This window comes from Aedes albopictus, chromosome 3 (genome assembly GCF_035046485.1).
Source record: "Aedes albopictus strain Foshan chromosome 3, AalbF5, whole genome shotgun sequence".
Classification (NCBI taxonomy): Eukaryota; Metazoa; Arthropoda; class Insecta; order Diptera; family Culicidae; genus Aedes; species Aedes albopictus.
This window is the reverse complement of record NC_085138.1, coordinates 7,679,884-7,700,922: the sequence shown is the minus strand read 5'-3', so window position 1 is coordinate 7,700,922 and position 21,039 is coordinate 7,679,884. Positions and strand designations below refer to the sequence as shown.

General features: G+C 40.8%; 2 protein-coding genes across 2 annotated transcripts in view; one reads left to right on the top strand and one right to left on the bottom strand.

Annotated features, from left to right (window-relative positions):
- The window catches only part of LOC109405004 (small ribosomal subunit protein uS12m), a 92,203-nt gene extending 91,294 nt beyond the window's left edge, over positions 1–909 (top strand). Inside the window, exon 3 of the mRNA XM_029858139.2 lies at positions 474–909. Coding sequence (XP_029713999.1) covers positions 474–835 — 362 coding nt within the window. The 3' untranslated portion in view covers positions 836–909. The remainder of the gene's footprint in view (positions 1–473) is intronic.
- A 16,276-nt stretch (positions 910–17,185) lies between these two features.
- On the bottom strand, positions 17,186–20,518 carry LOC115258102 (aminopeptidase N). The gene is made up of 4 exons (XM_029858123.2): positions 19,417–20,518; positions 19,008–19,348; positions 17,717–18,953; positions 17,186–17,645 (listed from the first exon to the last, which is right to left on the bottom strand). Exons 1-4 carry the CDS (start codon positions 20,388–20,390, stop codon positions 17,405–17,407), a joined length of 2,793 nt encoding a protein of 930 aa, XP_029713983.1. The 5' UTR covers positions 20,391–20,518; the 3' UTR covers positions 17,186–17,404.
- Between the last annotated feature and the right edge of the window lie 521 nt (positions 20,519–21,039).

Below are 21,039 nucleotides of genomic sequence, written 5' to 3'. Positions count from 1 at the left end.
GAAAAGATATCGGGTATCACAATGATTTGTTGTCGGGATTTTTTCATCGGAAACACTGATTTTTGGTCATTCTGAGATGTGTTTGGAATGATTGGTGAAACAACAAGATATATGTCAATGCATTATTCACTTGAGAGCAATTGGGTGTTTCAAGAGCATCCAGCAACTTGTAAAACTTCCTTAACTTATAAATCGTCAGCTTTCAGTGTTCAAGTGGTATTTGAACATTAGTTAGATTTACTTCTACCTCTACGTATTCAAATCACAAAAGTTTCAGAACCCTGCTCAGTGCTTCGAATATCAAGGGTAGAATCACACCGTAAAAAGTTGTTCAAATACGTACCCGGCAGATGAATCACAACTATTCAAGAGATGAACCAGCCTAGTGCTGAAAACTTTCATAATAAAGATAAATCCAATCTGGCAACTAATCTCACCATCAATTTCCCTACTTTCTCCTTCTCTCATTCCAGCATTTTCCACCTTCCTGCAGCGGGGCACGATGGCCACGCTGAACCAAATGCACCGCTCCGGGCCGCACATCAAAGAGCGCCCGCCTCGGCAACCGTTGGATGGTAAACCCTTTGCCAAGGGTGTAGTTCTGAAGACGCTCATCAAAAAGCCCAAGAAGCCCAACTCGGCCAACCGGAAGTGCGTACTGGTGCGGCTCAGTACCGGGAAGGAACTGGTGGCCTATGTTCCCGGCATAGGGCACAACCTGCAGGAGCACAACATTGTGCTGGTGCGGGTCGGGCGGATGCAGGATTTGCCCGGTGTCAAGATCAAGTGCGTTCGCGGTAAGTACGATCTGGCGCACGTTATCAAGCAGAAGTAGTTTCCGATGGGGCAGTTGTGGTTTGGGATGATGTATTAGGTTACAGTGATCGAAGAAAATTGTTTTGAAATGTATCGATGTTCGGCTACCATGGATAGAACAAAAAGAAAGCCTGTGTTAGAATTAATCTGTCAATAATGCAACACAATGATTAGGAACTTAGATCAATATCATCCGCTAAGCTGATGAGCCATTCATCTGCAAGCCAGGACATCCTAATCATCCCTTTGAGTGCATTGCTGAACGCTTAAATATCATAAAATTTTCCATACAAAAGAAGCTACGATGGAGCATTGTCAAATTTTGTATTACGTAATACTTGAATGAACTCGTAGACACTTTGTCTGCGATCCGAATATTTGATTTTGATCCATCCAGGTTTATATGTGCACCATAAACCTAATTAATTTCATCGAGAAATCATGCGCTAAAATCTGCCAAAACTTCTTTCAAATCAATAGACAGATGGCGAGTCTGTAAGTCCGTCGTTCATCGACCCAACACCACCAGCCTATTCGTCCTCGAAAGCTTTTCAACCGTATCCTGTGTTGGTCATCAACAATGTTAATCGTATTATTGAGTACACTTTCATTGCTACTAATCACAAAATCTTCAAAGTGCTCCTCCCATCAGGTTGCCACCATTATCTTGTCTATCAGCAAAGTTTCTTCCTAGTCTTGTTACGCGCACTGTTGACAGTTGTATAAAACCTTCGCATATTATTCCGATCCTGCTTCCTGCGCTTTAGAAATCCCACTCTCTTCGTGTTTCCGTTTCTTACTGCGGTGAATTCGTTTCCTTCTGCACTTGCCATTCTGTACCGTTCTTTATTGACTTCTGCCGGTACTCTTCTCGCTTGTCACTCGTTGGCACTCCTCGTCGTACCTATCCTTGCGTTGGCGTTGCTGAGCAATACATATTATCTCTAGCGCTTTTGTTGCCACTTTTATGTAGATAATCTTATTAGGGTACGCAGAGAACGCAATAGTAAGGACTTGGTTTCACACCATTCCTCCTTAAGCCAGTTATGCGATTCCGTTGGCTTCACGATTTCGCTCCAACGATAATGCCATGTAGGGTAAACAGGTATAATATGCCCCCCCTAAGCAGAAATGGCAATATATCTAAAATTGGCGCCTTATTCCATCTATTGTCCACTGCAAATCGTTGTTTCTAAAGTCAGTGAAGTGTTGCATGAGAATTTTACCTCTGGAGAGGCGGCTATGGAAACTTTGAAACGTTTTCCGAAAACGTTCCAAAATTTACCTTATCAAAAAAAACGGGGCAATACGCCCCATCAAAAGAAAAACGTCCAGCCCCGTGATAAAACTGTACCAGGGGATAATTCTACCACATGCTTATCCTAGGAGGGCCTTTTAACAAGTGTTTAACTGCATAAAAGTTGCAAAATAACATAAGCGAACAGAACTGGCTTCGTTTAAAATGAAGCCAGTTTGCAAGAGGTAAAATATTACGCCAAAAGCCTCGATTTCAGACTTTTTGATATTTTTATTGCTTTTCTATATCAATCAACTAACGGATCATCTTGATGGCAATTAATCATCAATTTTTAAGATTTCCAATCGATCCTGCATGCAAAAAGCGCTTGAATAGCTAGAAAATGAAGGGGGGCGTTTTGCCCCGGTGGGGCGTATTATACCCTTTTACCCTACTCGGCCTTGCAGATGGATAATGCCACGGTTGGTTGCCTCTTGCAGCTCCATGATACTGCTTCGCCTTGCAACAGGAACATGTAACATGTATTCGCTGGTTGACTCCTGGTCATCAGAGTCAACGGCCTAATCAGCGTCGGGAAACCGCTTATCCCCTCGTTACCGGATGATGAGTACATACTGCAACTTCATCGTTGGTTTACTGAAGAATCTACAAATGATGTTGGAGCAGCCAAAGGCCATCGTGCACACACTCATAGACAAACCCAACTCCCTGCCGGCCATAAGACAAGATAGGCTGGAAGCTCTGGTGCACTTCGACGTAAATGTGGAGATCAGTGTTTGGACGAAAAAGTGATCAGTGAACCACTCGGCAGTTTTTCTTCCCTTCTGTTGGTTCTGTTTCAATTACCAAGCGGTGTATGTTCTCTCGTCGAGTCGCATGGTTCACGAAGGAACACAAAGAGGATACTCCGATATAAACAAGCTGCGGCGATAAGCGGGCATCGCTAAGTGTAACACTTACCGATGATCGCTCATCGTTGGCTTGGGGCAACTGTGAATAATCGTTATTTTCATAAGTATTTAATGCGTTTTCGCTTTAAAAACGTGAAATACTATTTAATTTAACTGTATTCATGACGTTGCAGGTTGTGTAGTCACAATAAAAAAAGAATTATGGCAATAAAATATTCTTACCGAATGCATCGCTTTCATTAGCGTCATCGAGCATCTTCTCTCTTGATTGCGCTCTCGTATCGAACCGGGCAAGAGAATGAACAGCATTTCGGGGAGCGTTCCCGAGCATGTTGGTTCATGAAATGTTACATTCGCGAATGTATCACTTGCTGAGCATGGACTATTCAGTGGTTCGCGATAAAAATCCACACACTGGTGGAGATTTTTTATGCGACCGTGGACGTTTGTGGCCTAGACGAATATCTGTACAACAGTACCCTCGTAGAACAGCTTGTGAGCAAGTTACCTCCAACGATCAAGCTCAATTGGTTGCAGTGTCTTCAGCAACTGAAACTAATAAACCCCCAAAGGCCGACTCCAGCTTAACAGCTCACGGTTGTTACACGCATCAGGCTAAATCATGCGACGTACTCTTTCGCTACCTTCCGGTAGTGCTGAACGGTAAACGTAGTTCAATCCGTACACACGCATTCCACGCATCCCCGATCACTGCTCGATGAAGAGCTAGCCGACGAACTAGAGCTGGAAAGGGAAGGAGGATCACTTTGTCTACCGGTGGCACTCAACGGTCGTTGAACTGGAGATAGCCAGTGTACACAGTAGAGCTAGAAGTTTCTTCTGCCGTACCAGGTCCTGGAGATCAATGAATTGTCAACATTTTATCCACACCTGCAAACATTTCCAATCGATTTGTAACGTAGTGTCCGACCACGGTTCTGATTGGATTCAAGAACCAACATCATAGAATTGCTCTGAAGAGCCGCAAAGAGAAGCCGAACGACCCGGTCACCATTAAAACCGATTTAGGCTTAGAAACAACAAAGTCTGCAACAAGCCCAGTGCCCTTTGTCTACCACATCGGATCCGACGGAGACCACTACAAGGCAGACGAGGATTTACACCAGCTTATCAAAGAATACCTCTCGCTATCGTTTCATGATCTAGCTTGGGGATCATGAAACCGAAAAAAAACGCTTCTTTCCATTGATGATCAGCTCACGTAGTGTCTTCTCTAGTCGTTCACCAAATTTACGAGGGAACGCTACGTAACCGGTCTACTCTGGTGTCACGAAACCATTTGTCTTATGGATTACCAAAGACAAAAGGTTTACTATAACCACAGAGAACAGACATTTAAGCTCGAACAAAAATATGTTGAAAACACGATGGTTTTTCGACTGGATATTACCTTGGGACAATTATTGTATTGGTTCGGCAGTCTTATTCAAATATTAACCGAACTACTATTTCCTTGCTCCTACGTTTCGGTCCTGGTTTGGCACCGGCGTATCCCTGAAGAAGGGCCCAAATCAGGACCAAAACGTCGGAGCGAGGAATAAGACTGCCGAGCAATACAATAATTATCCCAATATGTTGAAACGTTTGTAAAGGATGTAAGTGATTAAGTAAACCTCAACGCCACCATCGGAGGCAGCCCCACATTCATTTATTTAGTTAACATAAAATTCTTGATAATACTGAATCAACAATTTGCCGCCATAATACTCGATTAGCAGCTGCAGCTCTCCAACGTCTGTCACGCCCAACACTCGCCAGATCACCCTCCACCTGGTCCGCCCATCGTGCTCTCTGCGCTCCACGCCTTCTTGTACCAACCGGATGGTTAGCAAACTCCAACTTTGCAGGGTTGTTGTCCGGCAGTCTTGCAACATGCCCTGCCCATCGTATCCTTCCGGCTCTGGCCACTTTCTGGATGCTGGGTTCGCCGTAAAGTGCAGCGAGCTCGTGGTTCATCCTTCTCCGCCACACACCGTTCTCCTGCACGCCGCCGAAGATCGTCCTTAGCACCCGTCGCTCGAAAACTCCGAGTACTTGCAGGTCCTCCTCGACCATCGTCCATGTCTCGTGTCCGTAGAGAACCACTGGTCTTATTAACGTCTTGTACATGGTACATTTGGTGCGGGGGTGAATCTTTTTTGACCGCAGTTTCTTCTGGAGCCCATAGTAGGCACGACTTCCACTGATGTTAGCAAGGAACCGAGGTAGACGAATTCTTCTACCACCTCGAAAGTATCCCCGTCTATCGTAACATTGCTGCCAAGGCTTGTCCTGTCTCGCTCAGTCCCACCTACCAGCATGTACTTTGTCTTAGCCGCATTCACCACCAGTCCGACCTTTGCTGCTTCACGTTTCAGGCGGGTGTACTGTTCTGCCACCGTTCCAAATGTTCTAGCAATAATATCCATGTCATCCGCAAAACAGACAAATTGGCTGGATTTCGTGAAGATCGTACCCCGGCTCACACTGGGGCAGGATTGAAAATACATGGAAAAAACCTCTAGCTCGTCGAGATGTCGAGATACTCATTTGGTGTCTTCAGAGAAAATATTTCTATGGACATGGTCGATATTCTGAGCGGTAGGATATTTTTCTTACGTTATTCGCATAATAGTCCTATAAGTCATTTTGGCCAAATTACATTTTAGCGATATGGTGTCTTCGGAAAAGTTATTCGGCTATTTATGCTGAACAAGTTTTCTGAAGACGTCAAATTTCCAAAGCCTATTATTCTTGAGATATTAACCGATTTATAAAATACCTACCTAAAATCGATTTTTTTTTCATCAAAATACGTTTTTAAACAAATTTAATGTTCGTTTTCGAGTTATACTAATGAAAAATACTAAAATAAAACATATATCGAGGAAATTAGTTGGAACAAACAAAATATGCATTGATTTTATATAGAAAGTTCCCGAAAATCACGCAAAATGTATATAGGACGTTCTTGCAGTCGGGCAAGTTCGGGCAAGTGTTTTCATCGGCAATCACCTAAAAAATACATTAGCTTTCATGTAAAAAATTTTCACAGGCATGATATTTAATGATTTTTTTCTAAATTGAGTTCAAAGTTTACTGTTTTGGGTAAATTAGTACAAAATTTATGTTCACAAAATACTACGTTTTAAGATGGCACACTGAAAATAATTGGCACAAGTAAAGATGTGCTCAGCGACTCCCCCTTGGTTCTGCCCCAGTGTGCGGCTGTTGAGCCCGGCTCGTCGCATAACACCTTCCAGGGCGATGTTGAATAGTAGGCAGGAAAGTCCATCACCTTGTCGTAGTCCCCGTCGAGATTCGAATAAACTGGATAGTGCACCCGAAATCCTTACGCTGTTCTGCACACCGTCCATCGTTGTTCTTATCAGTCTGGTAAGCTTCCCGGGAAAGCTGTTCTCCTCCATGATTTTCCATAGCTCTGTGCGGTCGATACTGTCGTATGCCGCTTTGAAGTCGATGAAGGTACACTGAAATTTTTTTTTGCTGGTAATCAGCAAACTTTGCTGATTTTTGGCGTGCTGATTGCATTCAGCAATACAAATGACTGAGTATCAGCAATTATTTTTCAACTTGCTGAACCATCCAGCAATTTTGACAGTTGATCAGCAAAGTTGCGCTGAAATTCAGCAAAAATGTTGCTGAAATTCAGCAATTTCTTTTGCTGATTTTTGGCGTGGTGGAAGCATTTCAAAAATGTTGGTGTGTAGTGCGTTGGAACCTGGTATTCACGGCATTTCTGGAGGATTTGCCGTACGGTGAAGATCTGGTCCGTTGTCGACCGGCCGTCGATGAAACCGGCTTGGTAACTTCCCACGAACGCAGCCCCATACATATAAACTTGATTTGACCACACGATGGCGGTTTTCATCGTTAAAATAGACTAGTCCACATAGCGACACGAGTTCTCAAATGCCAAATTCAAGAAACAAAAATGACAACATGGCAAAAAAAAAAATGATGGGATGCGAGCGCCACGCAACGGGAGCATAACGACATACTCTGATATGACCGTTATAAAGTTTTACACATGGTAGAAAGCAAAGATAGACGTCTGTTCTCTGTGCTATAACGTTGAGGGAAAATATAACAGATCATCTGCGAACGTAAAGCTATCCGATGACGAGCTACAACAAACATTTCAACGCCTTTGGTATCTCCGGATCCGTATCTCTGGAGATCGCGGTAATCAACCCAAACACACCAGGGAATAGTTGTGTTTTTATTTATGTGTATTTTAGCTTAAGCTAATTCTATACTTGAAAAAGCTGTTGTATATGGCATGTGCGTCATGCCATTCGACGCCTGCTGTTCCCCTAGTAGCGCCCAGTACGCAATGAACCCGAACGCTAAGCGCTGTAGAATATCCAATCCTCCAATTTTTGGAGGAATTCTTGGAACTTCTTCTCGTAGCAGATCCTGCAGAAATACCTAAAGGAATTCTCGCAGGAATTCCTAGAGTTGGCCCTGGAGTATTTTCTTGAGGAATTTCTGGAGGTTTCCTGAAGAATCTTGGAGGTGTTTATGAAGGAATTTTTTGAGGATTTCTAAAAAAATCTTGAAAGAAGTTCTTGAAAATATCCCTGGAAGTATTTCTGGCGAAATTCCTGAAGGGATTCTTGGAGGAATTCTTGGCAGAAGTCTTAGAGGGATCCCTGATGAATTCTTGATGGAAATCCTGGAGATATTATAAGAGGAATTTCTGGAGTACTTTCTAAAGAAATTTTCGGATGAATTTTTGGGGGAATTTCTGAAGGATTTCCTGATATAATTCCCAAAAGAATTTATTAAAGAATTTCGGGAGGAATTCCTGAAGAAGTTCCAGGAGTGATTCCCGGAGTAATGCTTGAAGGAGTTCCTTGGTTAATTTCTGGAGAAAATTTTGGTGTAATTCCCTTAGAAATTTTTGGAGAATTTTCTGAGAAAATCCCTGAAGGAATTTTCGGACGATTTCATAAAGTAATCGATTTCGATTTCTCAAAGTATTTTACAAAATTTTTTTGGAAGATCCTGGGAGGTATTTCTGGAGGAGTTCTTAAAAAAATCTTTGAAAATCCCTGGGGAAGTTCCTAGAAGAATTCTTCGAAGAATTCCTGAAGAAGTACCTGGAGCAATTCCTGAAGTAATTTCTTTAGGACTTCTTTGAAAAAAATCTTGACGAGTTCCTGGAAGAATTTCTGGAGAAATGCCTGAAAGACATCTCGGAGGAATCCCAGGAGTAATTTTTGGAATAATTTCTAGGGGATTCTCTGCAGGTTTCTAGAGGAATTCTGCGAGGAATTTCTAGAGAAATTACTAAAGGGATTAATGGAGGAATTCTTGAATGAATTCCTGAAGGGATTTTTGTAGAAATTTTTGGTAGCATTCTTGGAAGAATTTTCGAGGAATTTCTTGAGAAATTCCTGAAGCAATTCTTGGAGGAATTATTGACAAAAAAAATCTTAGAGTAATACCTGTAGGGAATTTTTAAGGATTTTTTGGCGAAAGTGTTGGAGGAATTCCAGAAGGATTTTTTGGAGAAACTCTTGGAGGAATTCCTGGAAAAACTCTTGGAATAGTTCCTGGGGGATTTCCTGGAGCTATTCTTGCAAAAAAATTGTGGAGGAATGCTTGGACGAATTCCTGAAGGAATTCTTGGAGGAATTCCAGAAGGTATTCCTTGAGGTATTTCTGAAGAAATTTCTGGAGGATTTCCTGGAGAATTTTGTTGAAAAATATCCGAAAAAAATTCCTGGAGAAATTCTCGGAGCAATCCAGAGATAAACTCTTGGAGTCATTCCTGAAGTAATTTATGAGTATTTTCTAGATTAATTTTTAAAGGAATTCCTGGAGGAGCTTTCAAAGAATTTCTGGAGGAATTTTTAGAGTAGTGTAAGGAATAATTTCTGTATGAATTTCTGGAGGATTTCACGGTGGAGTTGTAAAAATTTATGCCGATAGAGTGAAGAAAACAAGAGTAAAACCTTGAAGCCTAATTCCAGAATAGTTTGGAAAGCCTGAAATAACCCTTGAATGCTCCAAAAGCGTTATAGTTGTGCACTGAGGCTCCATCAGTAGTATAGACTGTAGGAACTTCTCTTTATTAATTCACAAACACATTTATTTTCAATTAAATTCAACAACTTTCCTTTTTTATTACTCAACCACTTTCATTTTTTCTCCACTACAAAACACACGACCATCACTGAACACGTCTGTCTCTAAACTGCCCTAACCTTCTTCCCAGGGGGGGAAGATGTACACGAGCGTTCGCGTATGAGTGAGAATTTTTTCGTTAGCAACGGAACAAGTTTACCCGAAGAGACCCGAAGTTGAGCCGAAATTTCTTATAGCAAACCGAGTCGGCTGCTGGTGAGTTTTCTGAAAGTGTCGAAACATCACTGAAAAGTAGCAAACATCGACAGTATTTGCTACCAGATCGCATCAGAGGGATACTTACTAGTAATTGCCCTACAATTTCCTAATTTATTTGCACATTTGAAGAAATTTTCTGTTTTATGGTGCAAAAAGTTTCCATAACAAATTCCAATCGTGAACCGAAAGAACAGAAAAAGAATAAGAAACTCAGAAAGTTCACCGAAAAACGGGAAAATTCACCAGCCGTCGGCCACGCACACGACCATGCTATCTGTATACCCGTCTTACATATATCCTGCCTTCTTCCACTCAGCAACCGTTCACCTTTTCCGTTTCCCTCTTCATTTTCCATTTCATTCTCGCTCATGCCAACCCTTCGTGCGATTCCATTCAAGCTCCTGCAAGACCACGCTCGGAGACTCTTACGCGCTGTTGCCGATTTTCATCATCCGTTTTTTTGCTTCTTTCCCTCGGTTGACTTCGGGTATGCATAACACTGATACGAATCGTTCAATCAAATTTTATATAATACATTACATTTAAGAGTAAGACTGGCATATATACGCCGTTGCATTAGAATAATTATTATAAGCACCAGCATTTTATTTATTTATTATTATTCATTACTACATCCTCCTCCTCTCCTACTCTTATAATAGCATTAAAAAACAATTACTATAAACCTATTATATTATTTTATACAACACTCCTGTTCATGTATATAGCCCTGAAAAAAATGTTATCACATCTGTATGAAACAAAAACGAAATAAAAAAATCTGAAAATAGAAAAAAAAACAATTATTTGGGAATAAACACTTATTGAAAGTTTTCAACATGAGTATTAGATTGATTATAGATACTTACAATAGACCAATTTGTATAGAAATAAAGCAAGAAATTAAGATAAATAAAATTTGCAATCCGATTGAAAAGAATACATCATATTTAAGTTACTGCAGCAAACCACCATGGCACTACCGGACATGGTTTGTTCAAGAACAAAAATAATTACCGCGCATAAAAATCACTTACAGACCACACATTTGATAACACATTGCTCAATATACCGGGAATCTCGATGAAGATCCAATGTCTTCTCGCAGACAAGTCAAAACGCACAATACAAGATATTTTTCCATGTCATCCAACAAGATCTAAGATTATCTCCCTGAAGAATGAATGTCGTCTTTTGACCAAATTAAATTCCTAGTCTTTCAGACATATCTTGTGTCATCTTTCAGAAACGTCTCATGCCATCTTTCAGACATATCTAGTGTCATCTTTCAGACACGTCTCATGCCATCTTTCAGACATATCTAGTGTCATCTTTCAGACACGTCTCATGTCATCTTTCAGACATACCTAGTGTCATCTTTCAGACACGTCTCATGCCATCTTTCAGACATATCTAGTGTCATCTTTCAGACACGTCTCATGCCATCTTTCAGACATATCTAGTGTCATCTTTCAGACACATCTCATGCCATCTTTCAGACATATCTAGAGTCATCTTTCAGACACATCTCATGCCATCTTTCAGACATATCTAGTGTCATCTTTCAGACACGTCTCATGCCATCTTTCAGACATATCTAGTGTCATCTTTCAGACACGTCTCATGCCATCTTTCAGACATAGCTAGTGTCATCTTTCAGACACGTCTCATGCCATCTTTCAGACATACCTAGTGTCATCTTTCAGACACGTCTCATGCCATCTTTCAGACATATCTCATGCCATCATTCAGACATATCTAGTGTCATCTTTCAGACACGTCTTATGCCATCTTTCAGACATATCTAGTGTCATCTTTCAGACACATCTCATGCCATCTTTCAGACATATCTAGTGTAATCTTTCAGACACGTCTCATGCCATCTTTCAGACATATCTAGTGTCATCTTTCAGACACATCTCATGCCATCTTTCAGACATATCTAGTGTCATCTTTCAGACACGTCTCATGCCATCTTTCAGACATATCTAGTGTCATCTTTCAGACACGTCTCATGCCATCTTTCAGACATATCTAGTGTCATCTTTCAGACACGTCTCATGCCATCTTTCAGACATAGCTAGTGTCATCTTTCAGACACGTCTCATGCCATCTTTCAGACATACCTAGTGTCATCTTTCAGACACGTCTCATGCCATCTTTCAGACATATCTCATGCCATCATTCAGACATATCTAGTGTCATCTTTCAGACACGTCTTATGCCATCTTTCAGACATATCTAGTGTCATCTTTCAGACACATCTCATGCCATCTTTCAGACATATCTAGTGTCATCTTTCAGACACGTCTCATGTCATCTTTCAGACATACCTAGTGTCATCTTTCAGACACGTCTCATGCCATCTTTCAGACATATCTAGTGTCATCTTTCAGACACGTCTCATGCCATCTTTCAGACATATCTAATGTCATCTTTCAGACACGTCTCATGCCATCTTTCAGACATATCTAGTGTCATCTTTCAGACACATCTCATGCCATCTTTCAGACATATTTAGTGTCATCTTTCAGACACGTCTCATGCCATCTTTTAGACATATCTAGTGTCATCTTTCAGACACATCTCATACCATCTTTCAGACATATCTAGTGTCATCTTTCAGACACGTCTCATGCCATCTTTCAGACATATCTAGTGTCATTTTTCAGACACATCTCATGCCATCTTTCAGACATATCTAGTGTCATCTTTCAGACACGTCTCATGCCATCTTTCAGACATACCTAGTGTCATCTTTCAGACACGTCTCATGCCATCTTTCAGACATATCTAGTGTCATCTTTCATACACATCTCATGCCATCTTTCAGACATATCTAGTATCATCTTTCAGACACGTCTCATGTCATCTTTCAGACATATCTAGTGTCATCTTTCAGACACGGCTCATGCCATCTTTCAGACATAGCAAGTGCCATCTTTCAGACACGTCTCATGCCATCTTTCAGACATATCTAGTGTCATCTTTTAGACATATCTAGTGTCATCTTTCAGACACATCTCATGCCATCTTTCAGACAAATCTAGTGTCATCTTTCAGACACGTTTCATGCCATCTTTCAGACATATCTAGTGTCATCTTTCAGACATGTCTCATGCCATCTTTCAGACATATCTAGTGTCATCTTTCAGACACATCTCATGATCTTTCAGACATATCAAGTGTCATCTTTCAGACACGTCTCGTGCTATCTTTCAGACACAGCTAGTGTCATCTTTCAGACACGTCTCATACCATCTTTCAGACATATTTAGTGTCATCGTTCAGACACATCTCATGCCATCTTTCAGACATATCTAGTAAGATTAGACACAATCTCTGATTCAAGCGCACTATCTTGAAGTTCCAAAATCAGAAAGCATTCCATATATTCCATTTAGTATTACTCTTTGCTTTTTCTTCGATAATTTCCATTCACAATCTCTGATTCAAACGCACTATCTTGGATTGAGGTTTACAAGCTCAATGTGTCCAATCAAGTTCCAAAATCAGAAAGCATTCCATTCATTCCAAAAGTATTTCTGTTTACATTTTCTAGGATTTTTCTTTGATAAATTCCATTCACAGTCTCTGATTCAAGCGCACTATCTTGGATTGAGGTTTTCAAGCTCAATGTGCCCAATCAAGTTCCAAAATCAGCAAGCATTCCATATATTCCATTTAGTATTACTCTTTGCTTTTTCTTCGATAATTTCCATTCACAATCTCTGACTCAAACGCACTTTCATGGATTGAGGTTTTCAAGCTCAATGTGTCCAATCAAGTTCCAAAATCAGAAAGCATTCCATATATTCCATTTAGTATTACTCTTTGCATTTTCTTCGATAATTTCCATTCACAATCTCTGATTCAAACGCACTATCTTGGATTGAGGTTTTCAAGCTCAATGTGTCCAATCAAGTTCCAAAATCAGAAAGCATTCCATATAATCCATTTAGTATTACTCTTTGCTTTTTCTTCGATAATTTCCATTCACAATCTCTGATTTAAACGCACTATCTTGGATTGAGGTTTTCAAGCTCAATGTGTCCAATCAAGTTCCAAAATCAGAAAGCATTCCATTCATTCCAAAAGTATTTCTGTTTACATTTTCTAGAATTTTTCTTTCGATTAATTCCATTCGCAGTCTCTGATTCTTGGATTGAGGTTTTCAAGCTCAATGTGACCAATCAAGTTCCAAAATCAGAAAGCATTCCATTCATTCCAAAAGTATTTCTGTTTACATTTTCTAGGATTTTTCTTTGATAATTTCCATTCACAATCTCTGATTCAAACGCACTATCTTGGATTGAGGTTTTCAAGCTCAATGTGTCCAATCAAGTTCCAAAATCAGAAAGCATTCCATTCATTCCAAAAGTATTTCTGTTTACATTTTCTAGAACTTTTCTTTCGATTAATTCCATTCGCAGTCTCTGATTCTTGGATTGAGGTTTTCAAGCTCAATGTGACCAATCAAGTTCCAAAATCAGAAAGCATTCCATTCATTCCAAAAGTATTTCTGTTTACATTTTCTAGGATTTTTCTTTGATAATTTCCATTCACAGTCTCTGATTCAAGCGCACTATCTTGGATTGAGGTTTTCAAGCTCAATGTGACCAATCAAGTTCCAAAATCAGAAAGCATTCCATATATTCCATTTAGTATTACTCTTTGCATTTTCTTCGATAATTTCCATTCACAATCTCTGATTCAAGCGCACTATCTTGGATTGACGTTTTCAAGCTCAATGTGTCCAATCCAGTTCTAAAATCAGAAAGCATTCCATTCATTCCAAAAGTATTTCTGTTTACATTTTCTAGAATTTTTCTTTCGATTAATTCCATTCGCAGTCTCTGTTTCAAGCGCACTATCTTGGATTGAGGTTTTCAAGCTCAATGTGACCAATCAAGTTCCAAAATCAGAAAGCATTCCATATATTCCATTTAGTATTACTCTTTGCATTTTCTTCGATAATTTCCATTCACAATCTCTGATTCAAGCGCACTATCTTGGATTGAGGTTTTCAAGCTCAATGTGTCCAATCAAGTTCCAAAATCAGAAAGCATTCCATTCATTCCAAAAGTATTTCTGTTTACATTTTCTAGAATTTTTCTTTCGATTAATTCCATTCGCAGTCTCTGTTTCAAGCGCACTATCTTGGATTGAGGTTTTCAAGCTCAATGTGACCAATCAAGTTCCAAAATCAGAAAGCATTCCATATATTCCATTTAGTATTACTCTTTGCATTTTCTTCGATAATTTCCATTCACAATCTCTGATTCAAGCGCACTATCTTGGATTGAGGTTTTCAAGCTCAATGTGTCCAATCAAGTTCCAAAATCAGAAAGCATTCCATTCATTCCAAAAGTATTTCTGTTTACATTTTCTAGGATTTTTCTTTGATAATTTCCATTCACTATCTTGGATTGAGGTTTTCAAGCTCAATGTGTCCAATCAAGTTCCAAAATCAGAAAGCATTCCATTCATTCCAAAAGTATTTCTGTTTACATTCTGTTCATTCTACATTTCTCTTTTCCATTTTATTTTCAAACAACTTACAATCAACAACAACCGACATCCCATGTTCATGCCAAGCAAAGCCATCTGGACTTAACGACAGTTATTTAAATATCAAAATCAGCAATTCGGAATCAATGCACCCATACTTATACAAAAGGATCAAATTTCATTTGCATCATAAAGTTACACAAAATACAACACTCCTTTTTTCGGTTAAAATTCACTCTATTTATTCAGTTTTCGCAGTGTTGTATACAAAAAAAAAACTTACCTTTAGTTAATTATTTCATACGGAAGTATTATCGGTGCCACACCAAATCGAAGCTGCGAGTTAAAGTGCATGCGAAGTAAGTTTGAATCGATTATTGTTAGCATTGCGCATCATTAAGATAATTAGGTAAAACATCAATTTTCACACCGCTGGTCCTTTCGGATTTCAACCAAAAGCATAATACATCCGAACCCAATCATAGATTCTATCAACTTAAATAAATTTGATTGCCGAATTTAAACTCTAAAATGGGTTAAATGCACTCACTTTTGATTACTTTCGCTCCTCCGTGTTCAAACTTCGCAGTCAAGAACTACTGCACTCAAAGCACCAAGCCACTCGCGTGCCGAAAAGTTAAACCACTAATCACTCTCCCCAGCGCTCAATCACAAGCATCGACGTAACTTCTATAATTACCCACCAAAGTGCGAATACAATCTCCCCCGTTCATATGAAAAAAGTCAACATCAACCATCAATCACGAAACCAAGCTACTTCGCCCCGCTCTTGCTTGGACAAAAAATAATCACGTCTCTACTTGAAGGTAACTTTCCAAAATTCTCATCATAAAACCGTAAATCGCAACAGGCCGCCTTAACAAATGTAAATCCATACCTACCGACTGCGCCATTGTAGGAACTTCTCTTTATTAATTCACAAACACATTTATTTTCAATTAAATTCAACAACTTTCCTTTTTTATTACTCAACCACTTTCATTTTTTCTCCACTACAAAACACACGACCATCACTGAACACGTCTGTCTCTAAACTGCCCTAACCTTCTTCCACTCAGCAACCGTTCACCTTTTCCGTTTCCCTCTTCATTTTCCATTTCATTCTCGCTCATGCCAACCCTTCGTGCGATTCCATTCAAGCTCCTGCAAGACCACGCTCGGAGACTCTTACGCGCTGTTGCCGATTTTCATCATCCGTTTTTTTGCTTCTTTCCCTCGGTTGACTTCGGGTATGCATAACACTGATACGAATCGTTCAATCAAATTTTATATAATACATTACATTTAAGAGTAAGACTGGCATATATACGCCGATGCATTAGAATAATTATTATAAGCACCAGCATTTTATTTATTTATTATTATTCATTACTACATCCTACCGACTGCGCCATTGTAGGAACTTCTCTTTATTAATTCACAAACACATTTATTTTCAATTAAGTTCAACAACTTTCCTTTTTTATTACTCAACCACTTTCATTTTTTCTCCACTACAAAACACACGACCATCACAGAACACGTCTGTCTCTAAACTGCCCTAACCTTCTTCCACTCAGCAACCGTTCACTTTTTCCGTTTCCCTCTTCATTTTCCATTTCATTCTCGCTCATGCCAACCCTTCGTGCGATTCCATTCAAGCTCCTGCAAGACCACGCTCGGAGACTCTTACGCGCTGTTGCCGATTTTCATCATCCGTTTTTTTGCTTCTTTCCCTCGGTTGACTTCGGGTATGCATAACACTGATACGAATCGTTCAATCAAATTTTATATAATACTATACATTTAAGAGTAAGACTGGCATATATACGCCGTTGCATTAGAATAATTATTATAAGCACCAGCATTTTATTTATTTATTATTATTCATTACTACATAGACCACATTCCAAGAATATTTGTTTACAATTACAGCATGATACAGTATGTAGATATTATAACCCAAACATCTAAATGTTTTGGAGGCCAGTGGCATCTGTAGCCCAGTTTCAGAGGAGTTTTCTAAAGAGGTTTCGCAGGCATCAGAGGCAATTCCGAATAACACTTACGTTGACGATTTTCTGTGTAGCGTGGAAACCGAGCAGAAAGCAGTCGAACTGCCAGAACAAGTGAAGTCAGTACACTCTTAGGCTGGATTGGACATGAGAAATTGGCTATCGAACTCTAAATACATTCTAACACAGATCGGGAAGCAGTCAACAGATTTGGCAAAGAAAGTTTGGATCTACAATCCGGCCGCCTTCAAGCGCGCCTTCAAGGATGCTGTTTCGATCAAAAGAGAAGTTCTGCGGACTGTAGTGTGTCTGATTCATGTAAAACACGCAGAAAACTTTATTTATATTGTTAAACTATTTCTTACAACCATTTATCTACATTTTCTTATATGTTAGACTTCGCTTAAATATGATCCTTGAACATTTGCTGCATCGCCCTAAACGCGTTTCTTCTACTACTCAAGAATAAACAAATTTTGGTAGTTGTTTCAACAAGAAAACTATATATGTATTGTCATTCATGCGGGTATCGCATTGCTGTAGTAATTATCGAAAAACTCCACCGCCACCAATCCCTCCAAACTGTTGAACCAATCGACATTGGCTTTCATCCGGCCGAGCGCATCGTCCACCGTTTCCTTCGGAATCAGCTCTGCCAAAGCCGTAAGCACCTGCTGCATTCTCTGCTGTTCGATGTCGCTGTTCGACCGCGAAGCAATGTTCAGGAGCATCGTTCGGAACGATCCTTCACCAATGGCGCTGCAAGAAAGAAAAAAAAAAGATCACGCGAGTTATAGGTGTGTGTTGGAATGATTTCGATGAATACCGACCTCATCAATGTTCTCGCACCATTGACGGTCATGATGGACTGCACCAGCACGGCCAGGCCTTCCGAGCTAGTACCGGCCACGATGGCGTCCACGATTTGACTCTTCTCCGTGGATAGGTAGTTCACGGTCGGCAGATGAATTATTGTCAACAGTGAGGTAACGCTCTGCGTATCCTTGGTACATCCCAGAGCCGTTATAAGCTCCGTGCGATGAGCCTGATTGATCGAACTGGCCATTTTGGGTACCAGATACGATAGCTCCTGATACGTTCCTTCCCGTAGACCGTGACAGTACACAACGGATGCAACATCCGGATGAACGACAACTCCATTGCTGAATTCTTCCCTTAATGCATCGTACGTTTTATCCAGACAGTCCTGGTGTCCCACGCGACAGGCCCAATTGGTGATCGTTTGTTTGAGATATTTGTGCAGGGTTGATTCTTCAGATGAAACCTTGTCCACTTCGAGCGTTTTGTACACATTGGATACCATTTCACTGACGAAGTTTACGAAGCCTTGATAGTGAACAGTTCCTTGGAGTTTGCTGTAGAAATAGTTCAAGGCGTTGTTCGCGGCAGCCCAAGGAGCGTACTCAGTTTCGAGACGTAGGTAGCTGAGTAGTTTCAGCGCAATGGACATGTCCAGGCGTTCTGAACGAGCTAGATTGAAGGCATCGTCGATGAGCTGTGCTCTATTGGCACGATGAATGGCTAGGGGATTAGTGAGTAGCGTTTCGATAATGAGTTCCCAGTTTTGTCGATCGTAGTTGACTCTGTAGTAACCGAACTGTTCGCGGTTGAAGATGATCCACTGATTATTTGCAGTTTCGGTCTTTAGAACGCCAGCTTTGCTGGTTAGCCATTGATAGTTTGATTCATCGGCTGCTTCTCGAATGTTCCGATCAACGTAGTTGTATGGAATATCCCAAACGTGGTCGTTCGGGAGCCACTTGTTAGTCAGGAATTGCTCTTGAGACATTACAATCTCTCCCGATTTATAGTTTCGACGAATATTAAGGACGGGATATCCAGCTGCGTTCGTCCATGATTCCATTAGTTGCTTCACAGTATAAGAGTTCGGGATAACATCTTTTCCTTTGATGGCCTCTTCGACAGCATCATACAAATCGTCAGGAGTTGCGCTGTCGAGTTTGCTGCCTTCGATGTAGATATTCAATGCTCTTTTCCAGTTTTCATCTCCAAGAATCGTGCGGAACATATTCAGAACACTTCCAGCTGAAATAGACTCAGTTCATGAATCATCATCAACTAATTTAAAACTACACTTACATTTCTGATAAGCAATGATGTCGAACAATGCATGAACTTCATCTTGCGAGGCCGCAGGCGTATTCATCGCCCGGGTGCTTTCCACGGCATCTTGGCCCAACGCCCGTTGGATAACCTCAACGTTGAACAGTTCCCAGTAATCCAACTCCGGGTAGGCCAACGTTGTTGCATAGTACTCGTACAGCGTTGCGAAACCTTCATTCAACCAGATGTATTCCCACCATCTTGGGCTGACTAAGTTTCCGAACCACTGGTGAGCCAGCTCATGGGCAACAACCGTAATCACACGTTTATGGGTACGATAGCTGTTTACTGCCGGGTCAAATAACACTGCCGGTTCACTAAACGATGATAAACCAAGCTGTAACCATAGGCGTAATCTAATCACTATTTATGGTGTCATACTCACCCATAAGTGACCAAACCCCAGTTTTCCATTGCACCAGTTCCTCGATCTGGAATGGCAATATGCGTCAGCTTATCCATGTAGTCATGATACAAAACACCCGTGTGATCATCCAACGCCGCAATTATTTTCGCTCCGGCCGTCAGGGTAACGTCAACCTGTCCCAGGGCATCCGGACGTACCATAACTTGTTGTGCGTCTTCCGTCTTTGCCACGAAATTCGTCACGGCAAACGCCAGCAAATACGTGGACATCACCGGTGTCGTTTTGAACTGCGTTACGCGATACTCTGCGTTATCCGTGTCCGGATTGATCGAGTCTACGTACGTATTGGAAACTGCATTGTACGAGCCGTGGTGCGTGATCCAGAGTTTGAAGGTGGCCTTCAGATCCGGTTCGTCGAAGCATGGGAACACTCGTCTAGCCAGCGTTGCCTGGAAGTGCGACGATCCTACGTAGTGAACCTTGTTCGACTCGTCACGATACGACGAGATGAAGAATCCACTCTGGTAACGCCGCATTGTTCCCGTGTAGGCGACGTGGAGGATGTACTTGCCGGCCGTGAGTTCTGATTGGCTGGTGAAGGTCACCAGCTCTGTTTTCGTATCGACGCTATACTGAGGGTTATCGATAAAGTCTGGAACTCCCATACCAATTGGTATGCGACTCAACTCCGTAGACTCAATCGTCAGTTCTTGCAGATGCATCACAATGTCCTGGGTTGGTTCAGCGACTTCGAAGTAGATATCGACCGTTCCTTTGAAGACTGGATCATTGTTCTGCACATGTGACGTCAGGTGAATAAAATAATGATACGGGATGGTCTTGTTGCGAGGTAGAAAATATGACGTATCCACTTCACGTTTGTTCAACTCTAGTTGTTCCGTAGAGGGTGCTACTTCAACGATTGGGCCCTTCGTGCTAGCGCTGCTGGCCAAAATCGAACCGAGAAAACAACCGAGAATCAACAACTTCATCTCGATCGCGAGACTGTGACTGTCGGTAAACAGTTCTAAAACAAACTGAACCGATGCTCTATCGATCCTGCATATTTTAAGACAGTCAACTCTGGGCACGGCAGTTCGTTCCGTAGATAACGGCGCTCGAATTGCTCGGAGTCGTAAACTGCGTTTTATAATCCTCTCCACTTTAGGGTACCGGAGCAGATACCTGTCAGCACATCTTTATGCCGTATCGCGCGAATTTCATTGATAGCTGCTGCCACAGCTGATAAGGGGATATTATGACTGATTTCAAAACTTGAAATCCGGGCGACGTCATGAAGGTATTCGAACTGACTTGCAGGGTTTTTTGCTAATCTTGATTGATTGCATCAATCAATGGTACGATTGATTATGTTTTCCTTTTAGTATTGTAAAGAAATTCTTAAATTTTTAATAAATACTTTTCAAACAATTAAAGCATCTCAACGTTCGACCTTTTTACACACTTAAAAGGATTTACAAACAAAACAAAATAGGGTTTTTATCTAATTCCCGTCATACCAAGAACCGACAAATAATGATCGAGTTGATTCTTGCACATATCCCAATGTCTTATGGCCAGTTTGGTTTCAATGACTAATTCATAAACTAGCTTTCATATCATCTGAGAACATATTGTAAA

Excerpts from the sequence above, each read along its gene's own strand:
- LOC115258102 (XM_029858123.2), bottom strand. The coding sequence starts at position 20,390 with ATGAAGTTGTTGATTCTCGGTTGTTTTCTCGGTTCGATTTTGGCCAGC. Across the intron at positions 18,954-19,007 it reads CATCATTGCTTATCAGAAAT|CTGGAAGTGTTCTGAATATG; the intron begins GTAAGTGTAGTT and ends AGTCTATTTCAG. Across the intron at positions 17,646-17,716 it reads GGTGCGAGAACATTGATGAG|CGCCATTGGTGAAGGATCGT; the intron begins GTCGGTATTCAT and ends TCTTTCTTGCAG.